Genomic DNA, 21,899 nt, shown 5'->3' on the forward strand with positions numbered 1-21,899 from the left:
TACATTAGCTTATTGCAAAACGAAAATGCATATATAGACCTTGAATGCTTTTGTCACAGGGCACGTGGATCATTACAATAGGTGAGTGGACAATATTATTATTATTATTATTTTTTGGCTAAAAAGACAATTCTATCTTTTTATAAGATAGCCTTGTATTTTCTAAGTCCAAGGTACCCCACACCGGTCCTCCATCCATCTTAAATATATTTTTCTCATGATTCATGAATAAGGGGATGAAGAAGGGAATGGGACATCTATTATTAGAAGGGGACTCATCCTACAAAATATCTAGCTTTTGATGTTTGGGATTTTTCCTGTAATGCTCAGCTTGCTCTTTTAGTTTGCAATCAAAGGGTACAGAACCATTCCCACCAAGTTTTTATAAAATTTTTGTTTTTGGAGTACCAATGCATATTGATCTGATGGACATAACTCCATGAACGATTTTTCTCCACCCTTTGTGCATTGAAACAAAACAAAATTAAGAATATTTTTTTAACAAGCACCACACAGACATAATTTAAAAAAAAAAAAAAAAAGAAAGAAAGAAAGAAAGAAAATCATCTTTAATTGGTCTTATATGGTTTACAAAGTAGTTTATCTGATATGAAAAGAATCACCTTTATTAATTGGTCTTATATGGTTCATAGGGTAGTTTATCTGATACGACCCCAATCTAGCAATTACTCAATGGGTCAAGTTAATCCATAGCTTGCTGTAGGCTAGAATGCAGATGAGTGGTGGGGTTATTTCTTGTAACAGATGGCAAATTTGGTTTTGTCAGTTTTTTCAGCCATTAAGATACATTAATAAAATAAAAAAAAGGTTTTGGCTTCTCAGTGGTGGACAGTAATAAAAGGGGCGGTTTAAATTCAGGACAAAAAGACAAGGGAGGAAACAAAACAAAACCAGGTGCTGGAAATGGTGGTTGCTTCTTCTGTGGGCTGATCAGGATTGGAATGGTAAGGTGCAAGTGGGACTTTAAATGTATTAATGAGAGGATATAGCTTGACATTTTTGCACAAATTGGCTTTGGATGGTTTCCTTCACCCACTACTATCTTGCTCTACTGTATTAATATTACCCAAAAAAAAAAAAAAAAGATTTAAACTCAATAAATAAACCCCACAAAGATTTGGTGAGATATTTCTCAATGCAACAGCAATGCTTTGGCTGCTTATAAAAGATAAGTTACTTTAAAGAAAAAGCTATTGAAATTGTTTGGTGAGTGGTAGAAGCAAGGAATTCTAGGTTGGTTTTTTTATTTATTTTTAATTTTTTATTAAATTTTGGTAACTGCGAGCATTTATACCCTTCTTATTATATTAAATTTGTAAAATTTATATAAGTGGGATTTTGTCCACTGTTCAAACATGCTTAATTTGTAGTTAGGAGTAAAATTTGGTTTTGTTGATAACACTTTTGGCCCTTGGGGGTTTATAGAATGGAGGATATATATATATATATATATATATCTATATATATCTCTTGTTAATCTTCAGTTAATAAAGGAAACAATTTAAGTTTGATATGGTGATTAAGTCTAGAATCTTTCATTTTTCAGAGAATTACTAAAGGATAGAGTTGAATTGGTGAAACATCATTGTTAAAATAATATCCTTAAAATGACACCTTAAAAGCATTTTTCAATGAATCTATGGTCATTGGGGATTTGTTTATATGACATGAATGTTTATTTGATATAAACTTAATCCAAAAAATATTTAATGAATCAGTCTAAATCCTAATTATTTAATGATGTATTGATTAATTATTTTATTTTAAATACATATATATATATATATATATATATTCTTTTTTTTATAAGGTCTGTTTTTAATATATTTTTCTTTTGTCGATAAGGGTTGATTTTAAACATTTAGAGTTATCAATTCTAATAGATACTCTAAAAATAAGCACTTTCTTTTAAAATATCTATTTTTATTACCACATCAAATTGATGGTTTTTGAACACTCCTATTGGAGAGTATTATTTTTTTTAAATAATTGTTTATATTTCTATTATGATAAAAGAATTTTAAAAATTGCAAAATCATTGGAGATGTTGTAATAGTAAATATCTATTTCCTTCACAAATGTAAAAAAGAATAAAAAAAAATAAAATTGGAAGATGAAAAAAAAAAAAAAAGGACTTGGGAGGAAATAACACAAAAGGAAAAAAAAAGTAATTTTTTTTTCCTTTTTTAATAGACCAATGTATAACTTTGTTAATTTATGATTATTAAAACGTACGCCATTAAGTTTGTATTTCGTACCCTATATTAAGTTCAATAAATTTAAGAATTTTACTTTTAAACACAACACGTTCCATACCGTATTAAGTAGGGATATTTGACCCCAAATTTATTATTATTATTATTATCATTTTTGGATATTTTCGTCCTCAAAATGACTAATGTTGCATTGTTGGACCAAATGCAAAATTCCATTCAAAAACTTAAAAAACCATGAATATTAAAAAAAAAAAAAATACTTGAAATGAAAAATACATGCATCTCACATGGTGGCACTTTCGAGGGCATTGAGTCTTTTTACTTGCCTTCGACTCTCCACTTGACTCCCCACTTCTAAGCCAAAACCTTGAACTGCTGACTAGTTCATTGAATACTCAAACACTGCCAAAACCTTTGAAGTTCTTTTTTTTTTTTTTTTTCCGAGTTATAAAATTCCCTGACCCCAATTAAAAACAATGTTGAAGGAATTGGGTGGAGAATTTTCTGATGTTCTATGAACAGTGTCTCCGCCCTCCAGTGTTTCATCGTCGGTATTTTCTTGGTAATAATTTTCAAGGCATGAGATAGGAAGCTTTGGATTTATTTATTTATTTTTCTTTTAATTTCAAACTATTTCCAAAACAGATATAAAAAGGCTTGGTATCCCTTAGTAATTTTCCTTGTCTTCATGCTTTGCCCATGTTCAAATACTTTTATTATTATTGTTCTGTGGCTTATGCACATGACTGATAAGAGTGGCTTCTCATTATCAGACCATTATGGTTGATTAGTAGTTTAGTTTAATCTAGTTAAATGGACAAAAAAAAAGAAAAAAGAAAAAGGTGTGAGTTGCATGTGTAAGTTCTGTCAAGTTTTTGGATGGAATTTTGCATTTGGTCCAACGTATACAACATTCCAGTCGATTTGGCAAAAGAGCACCAAGTGTCATGCACTTGTGAGTTCTGTATAGATTTTGGATGGAATTTCGCTTTTGGTCCAACGTGCAACATTCCAGTCAATTTGGGAATGAAAGTGCCAACAAGGAAAAAGGGCAAAAAAAAAAAAAAAAAGTGATTAAGGATGAAAATGCAATTAGTGATATGGTTTAGGAATCATTGGTACAAATATCCCCAAAAAGTAAGGTACATATATCATTGATATAAATATCCCTAAAAAGTAAGTACGAAAACTTTATTATTATTATTATTATTTTGCTTGACATGACTTATAAAACCCACTTTATTATTATTATTATTATTTTGCTTGACATGACTTATAAAACCCTGAAAACTTTATTTCTTAATCCACCCAAAAAAAAAAAAAAAAAAACTACTTTATTTCTGCTCTTTTAACTGGACCTATATTTTAGGCCTTAAACCCAACAGTACAGAAATCCAATGCAAGTGGTTTTGAGGATGCCTTTTACAAGCCCAATCAACTGCAAAAAAAAAAAAACCCAACCCTCATCCAAAATAAATAAAAATGCCCACATCTCTCATTTCCAACAATTTTGCCCACATTTCATTTACCTTACCTAATGAATTACCTATTACACCGCTTGGAAAAAAGTTTGTTTATATCTCTCTTCTCTCTAAAACTTCGTTTCCAAAAACCAAAAATAGTTGAAGTTACCCACTAGAGAAAGAGATTGTAGCATGGGATGAGTAGTGTTAGATTGGAGCAAAAAATCGGGAATTAGAAAAATGATGGTGTTAAGTTCGACGTTGGTAAGAGCACTGCTTGGATTAGGAATGCAGATTTGTTCAATTAAATTTTTGCCTTTTTGAATTTCCTTTCGAATTTTTTTTGTTTTTGTTTTTTGTTTGATCCTGAACTTTGGAAGCACGTCTTGTGGATGGGACTTGGGGTTGTGTTCACCAGCAGGTGAAATGGGTTGCTTTTAACTTTATGAGGAGCCATCTCACAAAAAATGTTCATTAACATCTTCATGTTTATAAATGTTCATTAACATCTTCATGTTTTGGGTTTCCATACCAAACTTCACAACCAATTAAAATGAAAAGACATTTTTAATTTTTAATCCTCTAATTCATACATAAAAAAGATAAAATCAAGAACATATACAATGATTTTTTTGCAACTATTTTACAGCAATTAGAAAATTACACCATCAAAATAATAATTAATATTATTTCTCACTTTAAAAAAAAAAAAAAAAATTTCTCTGATAAACGAACTTAGGTGATAAATTCGAGGTTGAAGAAAGGATGAGAACTTAACTAAGGAATGTGCCCCACTCCATGGTAGGTAGGGGCCGTGCCCAAATGGAGAAGGGTGCTAAGATTTTAAAGCCGTATGTACTTCACCTACCATACTTTGCCCAATGGTAAATATAAGAAGAAAATTGTTGGAGATTTTGTAACAATATGTATGTCGCCCTATAGTAGGGGTCCCTGCCTAAATGGAGGCTGGATACCAAACATTTTGTATGAATTTCGAATAATTTAAAAGATTTAAAGAGAAAATCTCTATTTTTATCTTATTGCCTATATAAATCTGTAATTATAGATACCAAGCTCAAAGAAATAGAAAAATTCCCAGGTTTTGAACTTATCTTTGAGAGGGGATAGGTTAAAATCTGGTTTCTGAAAGAGATTGTTCAATTCGGTCGTCGAGTCACTTCGACTTTGTATGGGTTTATTCATAGAATATGTTTTGTGTTCTCCAATTTATATGTTTCTGTTAGCTAGGTAAACCATGGATGTGTGGACAACATGAGAAAGGACAAGACCTACCAATTCACCATGGATAACAGATTGATTCTTCTTCCAATAAAAGCAAATAGAGCTTGGATTGGACAATTGGGAGAGATGTTCCAATAACAACTGACTTATTAAATGAAGGGTATAATTTAAAATTCATAGGGTACAATAAATGAAAGGTGGGCAAAAATATTAAAAATGAGAGAGCTTGTTATTTTTCATTATTTTGTCAGAAGGGTGGACATTTTTGTGTTTTCCCAATCTTTAGGGACCATACATCATTATTTTTGCTTCTCCCACTATACTTTTATGTAAATGCTTTAAAATGTTCTTTTTTATTGAATATTTAGTAGACTTCAACTAAAGAATATCAAATTGTTTATTACACAACAATATTAAATTATTCAGTATATAGTAATAGAATAATATTGATATGTTCAAATAGTAAGAACTAAACGTAATTTTAACCTTTAAAAAATATATATATATTTTTCATATAGAAATATATAACTGTAATTCATTCATATGCAATATAATTTATATATATGAATTATTTAAGTGTTTTAAATATAATTTTATTTTCTTGTAATTTTTTTAACACTTTTTTTTAAAGGTTTGAATGTTTTGTTGATTAAACATTCTCCGTCAAATATAATTATACTTAAAATAGTTTAATAAAATTTATAAATAAATTATACAATATTTGGATAAATGAAATATTTCTGTTTAAAAAATAATTCGATTTTTATATAAAAAATATGTTTAGCTATAATTAATTGATCAATTTAACATTGTTTGGTTCATATGTACTGAATAACATTAGAAGTGTTCGATTCTTGTATTAAACAATTTGATCCTATTTACTTGGAATTTACTAAATATAATATGAAGAATGATATTTTAGAAAACATACATTTTAATGTAGTGTGAGGAAAAAAAAAGTCATGTAAAAAGAATGACCCAAATCTTTAATCATTCAATCAATGACCCAGATCTTTAATTTTATTTTATTTTATTTTATTTATTTATTTATTTCGAATGCATAAAAAGGTTGATCAACATAACATCTGACCTTTTACAATTTTCTCTTAAAGATGAAGATTATCAAAATGCAATAATAAAATAAATAATGTTAGAGGTACCCAATTAATTTACCAATTAATAGTGGTAAAATAATATATTAATATATTATTGGTTAAAGTTAATAATTTAAATGTGGATAATAATAATAATAATAATAATAATATATATATATATATATATATATATATATATATATATATATATATTTTTATATATATAATAAAGGGGAGCCAACGGCCCAAAACAAAAAAGACATACATACAAATCATCCTGGGTTTAGCAACCAGTTACATTTTCAAATAATTAAATATTATTATACCATTTATAAAACAAATAAACAATTGGTTGACAATAGACTCCGCAATTATTTATCCGGTAATTGATTTAAATAATTTTTCGACCACGAAGTACCATTTTGTATAAACTGCTGTACGTATATCTGCATTATTTTAGTTACTTATTTTAGCGAAGGAATAAGGTTTCATATATGTATATAATTTTTTTTTTTTTTGGCTAGCTAGTAATTTTGGCCAACTTATTAATTATTAAATTTTCCATGCTCGTACTAATCTTCACTATTAAGTCAAAGTAGTTTAAACAAAATTTTATCCATATAAAGTTGGTATAAAAGTCATAAATGTACTTTTCATCCAAAAAATAAAATGGCATAAATGTACTTGAGTTTAAAGAAATGCCCAATTTAATTAACATGGAATTAATTCAGAAGCAGTTAATTGCCTTTTATCAAAATCTAATAACATTTTTAAGAAGGACAATATGATAAAAATCTTTTCTAAATATATATCATTAATTAATTGTCTTTCATAAACCACACCGACCAGCTAAATGGTAATGTTCACTTTTTCATATGTATAGTTTTGGTGGAGTCTGGAGTCAAACAACTCTTATTAATAATAATAATAATAATAATAATAAAACATATATATCCTTCATATATAAGCACAGTTGACTTTGTTTGTTTGAATAATAAATGCAGTTGATTTATTGAACATTAATGATCGATGCAATTAGTTTCGAGCAATACTCTTCTTAGTTACAAGTACTGATCAAAGTAATTCAAACAAATATGAAACTAGTATATAAATGTAATCGACTTCAATGCTGACATGCCTCATCAACTTAAATAGCATGTTGGTTTTTACAAGCAATTAATTGCTTTTTATCAAAAATTGAGTAAAAAATACATAGAAAGACAATTAATATATACCAATGGGATGATAAATTAAATCTCTTCGTTATTCCTTCATATCGTAATATGTGTGTACATATATATATATATATATATATGTATAGGAATTACATAATATATCTGAATAAACACAATTGAATATTTGACATTTATGATGTTTGTTAAAAAAGAAACACATGCTATTGCAAGCATATAAATATAAACAAAGAGAGATAAGCTCTTCGATAATTTTCTGGGCCAATTTAGTTACATGCATAATAAATAAGGAAGAAAGAACATTGACCACTTACCAAAAAAAAAAAAAAAAAAAAAAAAAAAAAAGGGAAAAAGAAGAAGAAAATATTGACCTCCATCTTTATATAAGAATAATCAGTCTCCAATATTTTCTTCAATCACTGGGCAACCCAACAACCTCTCTTAACAAACTCGTCTAAAATGGCAGAAACAATGCTGCTTTTTTGCCTCATCACAACAATATTATTCTATCATTCTCATTCTCAGTCCCATTCCATTTTCTTATCATCAAATAATGGCTCAAAACCGATGGCCGGTTTTAGCCTAAGTCTCATCCCTGCAGACTCTCCAAGATCTCCTTTGTATTTTGGAAACCTTACCAAACATGAAAGAATGCAAAGGCTCATCAACATCACCCAAGCTCGGCTTCGTTATATTCGACACAAAACTTCATCATCATCATCATCAAGAAATGCCACATCTACGAAACCCGACACCATTCGTTGTCCTATGATCCGCGACATTTTCTACTTCGCAGCGCATGTAAACATAGGCAGTAACAACTGGGGACTAAACCTTCTCTTGGACACCGGCGGCGGCCTAATTTGGACTCAGTGCGAGCCGTGCACGCCCCCCAACTGTTTCACCATCAGCTATGGCAATTTCGATCCGAGAAATTCCACTACATATTCCAAGCTTCCTTGTAGCCATGCTTTTTGTCGAGGAGGTTTATATGACTGTGTCAACAACGAATGCGTCTACAACATAGACTATGGCAGTGGCATAGGCGGTGGCGAAGGCGGTTTCGAAACGATCAGGGGTTCGACGAAAGGTGTCGCCTCATTGGAAAGATTCACCTTCGATTCCACCGAAGGCGGTCCCATATACTTCGATGGCATTGTCTTCGGCTGCTCGAACGACAGCGAAAACGTCGAGTGGGGAGATAGTCATGATATCGCCGGTATCCTGGGGTTAAGCTTCTCTCCTGACTCATTGCTGAGTCAATTGGACGATAGAATAGGGAGAAAATTCTCTTACTGCATACCATCCATGGATGAAGAAATCCAAAACGACGTCATTTTGAATTTCGGGAATGACATCCCTACAACAACTAGAAGACTACAGAGCACGCAGTTTATAACACCACAAGGAAGCCATTACTTCTATCTGAATCTGCTCGATATAAGTGTGGGATCAAAACGGTTGGGGTTTCGACCGGGGCTTTTCAACCCTAATGATGAACAAGGTGAGGGTTTCTTTATAGATTCAGGAGCTCCTGTAACGGTTCTCGATGACGATGCTTATGGTGTCGATGTTTATAAGGAGGTAATTGATGCTTTCGAGCAGCATTATAACTATCATGGGCTTGTGAAATCGAGTATAGCACCGTTAGGGTTCGAGTTGTGCTATGAACATACACATGATATTCAAGACCTGTTGTTGACGATGACATTCCATTTTTATCCACGTGCTGAATATGTGGTACACTCGCTGGATGGGCACTACTTCGATGACTTAAATGGGGTGTTCTGTGTGGCAATTCTAAGAGGTGGTAGATCAATGTTAGGAGCTTATCATCAGCAGAATAAGAGGATTATTTATAATGGAGCTTTTCTGCAATTTGCTACTGAGGATTGCCCTAACTGAGTAGTTATAGTGTAATATCTATGTAGCTCCTTTTTCGTTTTCTAATTTTTAGTGGGATCCGTTTCCCTTTTTCTTTTCTTGATTTTGATAGGTTCAAATTTGAAATAAAATTAATTGTTCCCATTTCTGTTTCTTCCTTGTAAATTTGCTTTATATATATATAGATATAGGGAGTCTAGCATCCAGTCGGTTCTGATGCTTAATTTTGGGATAAAAAATGAGCCAAAATGTCGCAGCCCTTGGATGAAAATGGATGGTTCTGATTACACCCTTCCTCTTCTCCTCCCAAAGCTCTCTCACGTGCCTTCCCTTTTGCTTCTCCTCTGCTTCGACATCTCTCTTTTTCTCTCTGTATGTCTTCCTTTATTTTCTCTTCCAATAAACCCTCTTTCAATTCCCTTGCCAAAAACTTAAAAAAGTTGAGAAACTATCTATTTTCTCTCTGTAGAATTAATTTTGTTTTTCTAAAAAAAAAAAAAAAGGAAAATAATTTGTTGGATTTGTTTGGTTTGCAAGATTATTCCCTTTTCTGATTCCTACTTGGATCCTATATTCATCTTTCAAAAACCCATAACCTAATCCTTGGTCATTTCCTTTGTTTTGGATCTATCTATGCTTTTAGACAATTACCCTCTTCATGTAAATTAAAACCAACATACAGAAGATTGAAGAACCCAAAAAAAAAAAAAAAAAAAAAAACTAATTAAATGGAAAAAAGAAGAAGAAGCAAAATGCAGGGTTCAGGATTTGGATTCCATGAATATGTGGAAGCTTTAGAAGAACGGAGAAACTTGTGACACAAAGTTTGTAAACAAAGACCATTTTTGATTTTCAGCATGATTCTTAAGACAAAAAAATTAAATTTTGTTTTTTAAGGTTGGATATCTGATGGGTTGTGGTTCTTTTTGGGTTTTGTTTTCTGGTTTCCTTTTTTTTTTTTTTTTTTGGGAGTGATTGAGAGGTGCAGAACAACAATTGTCAGGACGACGACGGAGTACTTGCACTGACAATCAAGGTGCTCGGGGCAAACTTGGAGTGAAGGCCATGAATTTTGGGGAATTTTTCGCACGTGAATTTGCAATTCAATTGAGCCGTCTATGATTATTATAGACAATCCAAGGACTGCGGCATTTTGGCACATTTTTGGTCCGGAAATTAAACATCAGAACCGGCCGAATGCTAGACTCCCTCTATATATACACACACACACACTAATAATAGAATGTCTTTGTCTGCGTGTGCAGATTATGTTGGACCACAATGCATGAGCGCTGGGATGTAGTCAGGATTTTATGGAATGGGTGGTTAAAAAAAAAAACAAAAAAAAGTCATCTTCAATATTAGACGATTTTATTAATTTAAAATAAAAAAATACATTTTATTATAAATGAATCTTATTTTTCAATATCCATATAATTACAAATACATTAATTTTTTTTTTCTAGGGGTGTTCAAAAACCTGCATACTCGAATAATTCGAACAACGTAGCCTAATCCATTCCATTTTGGATGATTTTTAAAATTTTAAAATAAAAAGTAGGGAGAAATTTGCTTTTGATCTACGATTTTTATGACTACAAGTATGAGAGATATATGTCAATTGAATCAGCTTTACTTATTACTTAATAGAAAAGTTAATTCACAATAAAAAAAATTATATGTTGATATATAAATAGTTGATATGTTTATACAATTTAAATAAAAAAATGAATCTTTAAATAAATAAGTCAATAAAAAAATATTAGATATTATCATCTTATTCACTATATAAATTTGATATTATTGAATTTCAAATCTCAAAAAGCAAAGAAATAAAATAAAATAAAAAAAAAGTATTAATTAGTATGTAAGAGTTCCCTTATCATCCATACGATTCCCTAGTATTGTGCTACCTGACATTGGCTACGACAGTTATCAGCCACAAAAAAAAAAAAAAAAAAAAAAAGCACTTTGCGTCTCATAATTGATTCCACTATTACGAGAGTATCACGACGACCAATCAAATGTTCGTATCAAACAACATTATCGTTCTTATGAAGTGTCGGGTCAAAAGGTGAGTAAAATAATAATAATAATAACAATAAATATTTTTAAACAATAGGAAACCCCTTTTTTATGGAAAAATAGGAAACCCCTTGAATTTTGAAGGTCTTTTTTTTTTTTTTTTTATAATTTTTTTATTGCGTGTATAGATTTGAAAAAAAAAATAAAAATAAAGGAGGAAAACTTATTGCTAATTAGGATTTCGTTAACGTTAATGTTAGAATGTTGTTAACTTAGCTCTAGGCAAGGGAAAGAAAATCAAAATCCATGGTGATGGCAATGGTGTGGATCGAATGTCAGAGCTGCCTGAAGAAGTCATTGATATTATATCATCTCAAAACGTCTCTTAGTTTGAGAATATTTGTAGGGCGTCAACAGTCATACTATCCACATTGGACAAAAAGATTAATGACATAATAAATTTTGCACTGGAGATCAAAATCATGCAACTGGATCTAAATTGCACCAATTAGTGTTGTTTGCAACAATGTTCTATCTGTTCTGCTCTCAACATATCAAAACCTTGAAGCTAACAAGGTTATGCTTTTGAGTTTTTATCTGAGTTGTCCGTTGATTGAGGAATTCAGTCTCAGTCACTGCAGGGATATGAAAACAATTAAAATAATGTCTGAATATAACGGGGAGATCATTCAGGAAATGAAGGACAACGAGGTCGTCTTCCATAAAACCCTGCAGTTTCTCACAGGGAGGGTTTGACGGAAGTTTTTTGACAGCTGTGTAATGTAAAATGTCAAAAAATAACTTTCAATTCTAAAAAAGCAACTCAAAAATTTCTAGAAAAATTTGAGTAATCTCAAAAAAAAAAAAAATAAATAAATAAAAAAATTCAAAGCTCCGAAAACTTCAAAAAGTTCTAGAAAAATTGTTTTAAGAAACTTGAAATCTTTTAAATTTTAATGGAGCTTTAGAAAATGTTTTTTGACTTTTGAATTTTCTAGAGCTTCAAAGAGTTTTTTTATTTATTTATTTTACGTATTTCTCCTATATTTCCAAGGTTTCTTAGCTTTTCTTTGGAGCCTCTAGTTTTTTATTTTATTTTATTTTTAGGCTTTGAAAGATATTTATGGAGCTTCAAAACAGTTGTTTGAGGCTTTTTGATTTATTATGGCTTCATAATTTTTTTAAGACTTAAAAAAAAATTAGAACTTTTTGATTTTTTCCAAAGCTAATTTTTTTTTTCTGATACTAAAATTATTCTAGAGCTTTTCAAAATTTTTCTTGGAATTTTCAAATTTTTTTGACAGTTTTATTATTATTTTTTTGGCTATAAAATGCAATTTGCAAATTTTTGCATAATCAAAGGGCATTGCGGCCAAAAAAAAAAAAAAAAAAAAATTTAAATGACAATATTGTCCCTCTTTCAAAGTACCCATATAAGTTGTTTGTGACGCTTAACAGCTAAAAATAACAGTGTTAACTTGTTATGGTTACGATGCATAATTTTTAAAGTTTAGAGGGTGTTAGCACCAATTTAAAAGGTCATGAAGTAAAATCTTACGAACACAATAATTCATGAGCCAACAGTGTAGTAAAGCCTTTTTTTTATTACAAATTTAAAACTTTTTGCCAATAAACAGCAATGGAAAACTACAACCTAGTCCTTATGTTCAAAATGAAAAATACAAACCTCTATTAAATATGTATTGGAAAATATGGCTTTAATATCATATTTAAATGATTTTCAAATGAAATTGAAAGTTTTGTTAATTGGGCTTTTTAATATGGGTGTTACAAAGGCTTTAATGTTTAATTTAATTTTAAAGCTTTATTATTTAATTTAATTCTTTGTAGCAGCCCATTAATTCTGGAAATAAACCCATGTTTTAATTATATAATGGTTTTGGTATTAAAGTTGAAATCCCCTTGAAGCCTTATATGCCTCACTCCTGTAAGATGAAACATAAAAAAAGAAAAAAGAAAAAGAAAAAGCTTCATCTTATTCTATCCTTTTTCCCATCATCTATAGAGATCTTTTAGTGTGTGTTTGGTGTAATGGATGAAAGTAAAACTTTAGTCTGTAGAGTTTTGTATAATAAATTTTTTTTGACACAATTTTTTTATTAAAAAACTAATAAGTGTTTGATTATAAATAAAAAAATTATATTAAATGTTTATAACGTTTTCATACAAATTAAAAAAAAAAGTTTTTTTAAATAAATTTAAAATTTAAACTTTTCTAAAACCTCCTAAAAAAGCTATTTCTTTGTTAATAATTGCTTGTTAACTTTTGTTAAAAGCTTTTGACTTTTAAGTATAATTTTTAATCTAAAAAAACTCTATCAAATAAACATTTATAAGTTTTGCTTTTCTAGTGGAATTCTAGTAGAGTTCTAGCACAGTTCTAATTTGAGGGAGGAGTTTTGTTGGTGTTGTTTATCAAAGTTCTTAGTGTACAAAAGTTTTAAAAAGATCACCAGTGAGAGTGAATCTATTTTAAAAAGACTAGAATCACAGGCATTGGATTAATTTGGTCTTTCGTCATTTTTTTTTTTTCCTTTCATTTCCAGGTTCTTAATTTTTGAGATTTTAATTTTATTGTATTTATGATTGGTTTTGTTTTATCAAAGTATTAATTATTCGTCTATCAATATATTTTTTCAACTTTATTACATCATTTTTTCCAACAAAATGAAAATAAAAAAATAAAAAAATGAAAAACAATAGCCAATCGAATCAAGTCTCTCCTACACGTATTGTTCATGAAGTTGTGCCCAACACCACAGATGAAGCCACCATTGATGGAAGATAGTTAGACAGACCTAAAACCAACTGCTCCAGGGACAAAGAAAAATGTCTCGTAAAAGGAAATAATACCAGTTACTAAGCCCGACTAACCCAAAGCACAAGCCCTTAATGGGTAACCATAAATTTCTTCTGCCAAGCTTGCTTTTAATTTTAAAGATAAATCAAAGTGAGGGTCGGAGATGAAGAACATAGGGTTCACGCGATCCAAAGAAACCCATATCATTTACTCTAATACCAATTATAATGTAACTTGTACTATAAGTTTCCAAAATTTGGAGTCTATTAGAACTCCAATAACAATACCAATAATAATGTTACTTGTAATACAAGTTTCCAAAATTGGAATTCAATCTATATATATTTCTCTGTTTCCAAGTCAGAGCTCTCATACCCTTTCCTACAACTTCTTTCAGTCTTAGCTTTTCTTTGCGTTGATCTTGAAGCTCTCATGGCGTCCGAATCGTTGTTCTTCATTCTTGTTTTGGTGGTTCTTCTCTCAACCAAAGCTGAAGGTAACGACAACAACTTCAACTTGGCAATGGCATCGAAATCTCTCTCTGACAAAGGCTATCATGCAATGTCCATGATCTTTGACGTCTTCTTCAAGATCCACGATGTTTCCAAATGGTTATCCGGCAATTCCACGCTCACTGTGTTTTCTCCTCTGGACAGTGCGTTCTTCTCCTCCAAATACCCACAGCCGCCATTAACACTGCTTCAGTATCATGTTGTGCCTCCGAAACTCGACATTGGTGTTTTCCTCACGGTTCCAAGATTGATACTCTGCTTCTTGGCCATCCCCTGGTTGTCACTATTCTTCAAAACGATGAATATGTATCTCTCAATGGAGTCAAAGTGACTGAATGGAATCTTTATAATGAAGGAGGTTTGATCATCCATGGCGTTGATAACTTCTTTGATCCTGCTTTCCAAACCCTGATATATCCCTGGTTCGATGTGAAGAACGATATCCATGCAGAAGTAGTCAGTGGATTTTCTTGGGTGATAAGAGAATTAAAAGAATTGGTCTCTGCTGTTGGCATTGTCATTAATGGTGGTGATTGTTTTGGGTCTACTTGGGCGCTACGTTTATTGCCGCAAAGATAATAAAGATGAATATGAGCGTATACAGCAGCAGGAGGAGGCAGTTGATCATGTTCTTGATGTTGAAGCTGTTTATGTTTAGTAATTAGTTGAATCAAAGGTGTAATTGGGGTTGCTGGGTTTAATTTTCTTTAATTAATTTGTTCAATTCATGAACGAAGTTTAATTTGTTGATTGTAAGCTGCTTTTGTTGTACTATCATAGACGTTTTAATAAGAATTGGTCAGAGAGAGAATTGAAGAGTGGATGTAGGCTCATTATAGCCGAACCACTATAAAACTTTGTCTTCCTTTTATATTTTAATTATTTCTCACTTGTTTTAGATTTAAGATTCACTAGGATATAAATGTGATTATAAAGAGAATATGCATGGTCCTTTGAATACATTAATTATTGGGGACAACAGTTCTGAAAGCAGTTTAATATTTGAAAGATAATAAAATTAATGTTCTTGGAAGACCTTACATGTGTTTGGAACAAAAATTAATGTCCTTAATGTTCTTTATATTTTGTTTCTTATTTGTTTTAGATTCAAGATTCATTAGGATATCAATGCAATTATAAAGAGAATATGCATGGGCCCTTTGAATATATGTCCTCTGTTTTGGTAGAATAATACATCCCCTGTTATTGTTCATAATTATTGTGGAAAACTGTTTTGAAATCAGTTTAATATTTTGAAAAAAATAAAAACTTCGTGATCTTTGAAAACGTTACATCAGTTTGGCCATTGCTTTTTATAAATAATTATCAGAAATAAATGAAAAAAAGAAAAAAAATTACAAAACATGAAAAAAAAAAAAAAAATTTCAAGTACCATTTTGAGATAAGCACTTAGAGCCCCTTAATTTCTTAAAAAAATAGAAAAATATTCATTCGTTATTTTCATTTTGGAAAACTTTTTCAATAAAAGAACCATTGCCAAATATCCCGAAGGTTCAGGCAATTTGGATGTTTTGCTGCTCAGAAGAGAATTTTCCTAAAATTTTTCTTATTTGTTCCGGCTACAACTTGTAAAGCACATGGATTTTTACATCGTGTGTGTATGACTTCTCAAATTTTGCAAAAATATAGCACCAAGTCTGTGACATTAATTTTATTGTAAAAATAAAGGAAGATAGCTTATAAATAAGTAAATAAAGGAACTTATAATTCAATTCTCAGCATGGTAAATAGTAAACACATTAAAACTTATGTTCTGTCCATGAGCTTAATTATAACAATTTTTATTTTCAAAAAATATAATATAAAATTTTGTTATTCTAAACCCGAAAGCAAGAAAACTAATGCTTATTTACAATTTTTTTTTTTAAGCAACAGAATATGTATATATATATATATACATACACATATTGCTATTTAACAAATTTCCAATACTGAAGCTTGAAGACTAAGAATCTCAAATATATCTTACGTGCCTCTCAAGAAAGCAGTTCGAACTACTGAACATATCTGTGAAAAAAAATAAAAAAAGATAAAAATAAAAATAAAATAATAATCTGAAGCTTATCCAAGTTGAAAGCAAAACAAGGTAAATTTACATAATGGTTTAGTAATTGGACTCTTCAAGAACCCAATTTGATGTTTAATTTAGTATCCCAACGTGTAAATACATGTACAAATACAATATACAAATTATAATAATTAATTACTGCTTATATTATTTTGAAAATATAACAATAGCATTAGTAGTGAACTTTCCTGGACAGCCAAGTAAAATTAAAATCGTTATAGGACTAGGACTAGGATTGGGGAGTCGGTTCATGTGTATATTTATATATATATATATAATTGCCTAGCTAATTCCTTCCCATACTACATACACTACACCATACCAGTTCATTCACATGGCATCCAAATTAGTCTTGAGCGTTCTTCTTTTTCTGGTCCTTGTCGCAACTCAAGCTGAAGGAAACAACAACTTCAACTTGGTCATGGCATCAAGAACCCTCTCCGATAAAGGTTACCAAGTAATGTCAATGATCTTCCAAGTGTTCCTCAACGATCTCAATGTTTCAGAACGGTTGAGAGGCAATTCTACTCTCACTGTTTTTAGTCCTCAGGATGATGCTTTCTATACCTCCAAATACACACAGCCACCATTAACTCTGCTTCAGTATCATGTTGTGCCTTCAAAACTTGATGGTGAGGATCTGGAATCTCTTTCTCATGGTTCCAAGATTGATACGCTGCTTCTCGGTCATCCTCTGGTAGTCACTACTCTACCAACCAATGAGTACGCATCCATCAATGGAGTCAAAATCACTGAAAGAGATCTTTATAACGATGGAGGTTTGATTGTTCATGGCGTTGATAACTTCTTCGATCCTGCTTTTCAGACCTTGATATACCCATCATACAATGTGAAGAAAGATATCCACACTGAAGGCAGTAACAGACTTTCTTGGGTGATCGAATGGTTTAAAGAGAACTTATTTCTATTTTGGTAGTGGTTTCTTATTGAAGTGACTATGTTGGTAGTAATCATGGAGACAATGAATATGTTCCTCTTCATCAGGGTGTATAGGATGTTGATGATGATGATGTTTAAAATTTTGAACCAATTAAATATATTTTTCTGTACTTTTAGTTCTTTTCTTTGTAATTAATTAATTAATTTTTTTTTTAGCTACTCTGTTATATTTTTATGCATAATCTTGTGTTTTGCTCTCTTTTACATATATAAAGGCATATTAATATTCACCATTAACCGTTAATTGCTAGCTATTTGGTCTTTGATTTGTATTCATTTACGGTGTTGTGATTGTGAAGTTGATATATTTTAATGTGTTGGAATCTAATGGAGTCTCGTATTCGAATTGTTGTAAATCAATGTCTGCCTTATAATTAACTTCATCGATCCAAAATTTGTTGTATTTTGCTTTGGATCTTAATCAGATGTTTATCTTTATTCAAGAATACACAAACTCATGCTCAACACATTCGTTCTTAATCAGTTGTTTTAGGGAAGCTCGAAGTGCATTGGACATTGTCCTTCCCCTAAACATATTAATCAATTGGTACTGGTATGCGTACATTTGCAGGAAAATTTATAGATCAAATATTGAACTTTGAAACAAAATTCCATTTGTGAGATGTAGGGAGGTTTACAAAGATTTGTATGCATTAGCAGCATCTGTATGAATTTAGTAAAGTATGGGGTCGAATCCCAAGGTGGAAAAAGAGCATAAACATAACTCGCTTCAGCACCTCCACTCTAAGTCAAAACACCTCAACTCTAATTAGTCAATTCTAAATTTATTAATTAGAGTGCAGTAGCCTCATGCAGGAGGGAGGTTTTTGTTTTGTTCTTTATTTATTATTTTTTTTAAAAAGGGATGTTTTTGTTTGCAACAAGCAACAAAAATAATTTTATTTAATAACTACCCCAAAATTTAAATCATAAGTGGGGCAATGCAAGAGGGAGGTTTTTGTTTTTTTCTTTCTTTATTAATTTATTTTTTAAAAAGGGATGTTTTTGTTTGCAACAAGCAACGAAAATAATTTTATTTAATAATTACCCTAAAATTTAAATAATAAGTTGGATTTGGCTTTTTTCGGTTGATAACAAGTAACATATATGCTACATTTATCCATTATCTATTGAGGAACACTGTAACATGCCCTTTTTTTTTTTCTTTTTCTTTTTTCCTTTTAGCCTGCTCTTTCATGTAATTATTTAAAAGTGGCATATTATATTATTAAAAAAAAGGCATAATATATATTTGAAAAAAATGGTAAATGAAACTTTGAAAAAAAGGCATAATATATATTTGAAAAAAATTATTTAACCTTTATCAGTTTACAATAATAATATTAAACTAGCCTCATCAACAATCTCTTATGTTCCCAATCAACAATTTGAAAATAAAACAACAAAATGCAATTTGTAATGGCACAAACAATACACCTTCCTTGGTTGAACTCTCCTAATAGGACAACTCAATTTTGAGCATCGTTCTTCGTAATTTAGATTTTTATTGGTTTGTCCATATTGCATGATGAGCTTTATGAAATTATAAACCTGAAAGCTACTAAAAACGGCGTTTGGAAGAAATTAAATTTTAAATAACAAAGAAAAAACATTTAATATATAAATCTATATATATATATATACTTTTTTTTTTTTTTTTTTTTGCTTCTTTACATACATATTTTTAGTATTGAAGACTTACAATTATGCCCTGCTTCACAAAAAAGAGAGCCGAAGGTTACCCTTGGGTTTAGTAATTGAACACAACTTGAATCCAATTTTATATTTATTCTAGAATTGGCAACGTGCAAATTATATAAACATTCTATAAACATTTGGATATGTATCATGTATGATTTTATAATAGCAATATATATAATATATATATATATATATATATATGAAAATTTAATTACTATACCATACGTTATGGTGATGTAACAAATATTAAATATGGTTTCCATAGTTGATTTGGGTTGAAACTCTATACCTAGTGAGCTTTACAATAACAATACCATTAGTAGTGAAACTACCTATTAAAATTATTATAGGATTAGACTTGCGCGTGTGTGTGTGTATAAATATATATATATATATATATATATATATATATATATATATATAATTACCTAGCGTTAATCATAAATAAATTGCGCCCTCAGCTTTCTAATCCTTCTCCTACTACGAATTTTTTTCTTGCAGTTCTTAGTGTTTCTATTGCGTTCTTGGAGCTAGCTCTTATGGCATCCAAATCACTCTTTGGTGTTGTTATTTTTCTGGTTCTTCTTCCCTCAATCCAATCTCAAGGAAACAACAACAACAACAACTTCAACTTGGCTATTGCATCAAGAACCCTCTCTGAAAAAGGCTATCATACAATGTCCATGATCTTTGAAGTGTTCTTCAATACTCAGAGCGATTCCGAATGGTTAACTGCCAATTCGACACTCACTGTTTTTTGCCCTCCCGACCATGTTTCCTTCTCCTCCAAATACCCACAGCCGCCATTGACACTGCTTCAGTATCATGTTGTGCCTCTGAAACTTGACATTGAGTCTCTGAAATCAATTCCTCATGGTTCCAAGTTGGATACTCTGCTTCTTGGTCATCCTCTGGTTGTCACTACTCTACCAATCGGCGAGGAATACCCATCTCTAAATGGAGTGAAAATCACAGAATGGAATGTATACAAGGATGGAGGTGTGATTGTGCATGGAGTTGAAAACTTTTTTGATCCGGCTTTCCAGACGCTGATATACCCATGGTTTGATGTGATGAATGATAGTCACGCTCAAGTAGCGAGTGGATTTTCGTTGGGGGAGATGAGAGCAGAATTAACAGATAATTGGCTTCTTGTATTGGGTTCGGCGGTGATTGGTGTGAGTCTGCTTGTGTTTATCTTCTGCTATTACTATCGGGAGGATCAGAGCGATGGAGACGATAAATCGGAATGCTTACTGCAGCAGCAACAGGAGGAAGAAGAGGAGGTAATTAAAGAGGTACTTGACGTTAAAGCTGCAGTTTCATAATTAATTATAGTAAATTAATTGGTACTTCAATTAAGGGTGTAATTAGGTTCTTAATTTGGTTAACAACTTCATTATAATTCGTCCATTCAATAAACTTTTTTTGTTGATTGTAAGCAAGCTTTTCTTACTGTGACAGAGGTTTCAATGGGAATTCTTTATACATATAATCTTATTTCTTTGTTTTATATATTTAAGATTCATTACGATTTTATCAACAAAACCATGAAAACTTCGTTGTGAATATAAGCCCCAGTGAGATAAATACCAAAGAACAGAAAAAATAATGAGAGTCGATCCCAATGAGAGTATTTTTCACCGAAAGAAAAGAAAAAAATATAATGATTTAAAACTCGTCCCCATGTGACTGAATTTTTGTGTCCCCATATTTTATATTGGAAAAAAATGGAGTAATAGTGTTAGTTTATCATGGTCATGCATGATTCATAAAGCAATAGTATTTAGATTTTTATCCCCAAAAAAAAAAAAAAAAAAAAAAATTGTTTAGAAATTTTTAGTTTTTATGTATCATCTAATTAGTTATCTATATTCTCCTTAACTAAACTAACATAAAGACAAAAACAACTAAACCGACACTCTATGACCAAATCAAACTCTCTAAATATGTGACATATTTGGGAATGACAAGTGTACAAATTTAATTAACTTCAATTTGTCTAACTTTTACTGATAAAAATGAAATATAAAACTAAACAAAAATTATAAAAAAATAAATAAATAACAACATAAAAGGGAAAGTAAGCAAATTATACACAATTAAATAATAAAAAAAATTAAAAACCAAAACTCAAAAACCAGCATGTTAGCAAACATCACCTCAATAAAAGAAAATTATGAAGGCAAAGCCATATTTGTTTTGTTTCGGGCACAAAAACTCCTGAAAACCACAAAAATAATATATATATTTTTTCTTTCTTTTAGTTAGTTATTTTATTTTCTCGTTTTGCTGGTGTTCGTTGACGGTTGCAAAATGACAAATGCCTAAAAAAGTCCACTGATTATGAGGTCCCTCGCTAATTTATTAATCCATGTGAAGAGGGAAATTAAATTCGTACAAGAGGAACTGATCATCAGAGAAACTTTTTTTTCCCATAAATCATACCTTCATGTCTATACCCTCCATAAATCATACTTTGATACATTGAATTTCAGTTCTTGCCTTTTGTCTAAACGAAACATTGCCGCTAATAAACTACTTTGCTTCCTTCTCTTCCTCCTTTATTCTCAACTATTCATTGCCTCTTCTTCTTCACCATCTTGGCGCCTTCAAGACATCAAATTCAAGACCACTTTTTCCATTGACAGCTGGGCTTCTATGGATTCTTTGGAAGA

The 21,899-nt window shown here is 30.6% G+C and overlaps 1 protein-coding gene across 1 annotated transcript; it reads left to right on the plus strand.

Moving 5' to 3' along the window:
- The first annotated feature begins 7,796 nt into the window (after window positions 1-7,796).
- Window positions 7,797-9,134, plus strand: LOC107431759 (aspartic proteinase nepenthesin-1). Its single transcript, XM_016042751.2, has one exon. The coding sequence runs from the start codon at window positions 7,797-7,799 to the stop codon at window positions 9,132-9,134; it is 1,338 nt and encodes a 445-aa protein (XP_015898237.2).
- The last annotated feature ends 12,765 nt before the right edge of the window (window positions 9,135-21,899 follow it).

The sequence above is a fragment of the Ziziphus jujuba genome, chromosome 1, assembly GCF_031755915.1.
Source record: "Ziziphus jujuba cultivar Dongzao chromosome 1, ASM3175591v1".
Lineage (NCBI taxonomy): Eukaryota > Viridiplantae > Streptophyta > Magnoliopsida > Rosales > Rhamnaceae > Ziziphus > Ziziphus jujuba.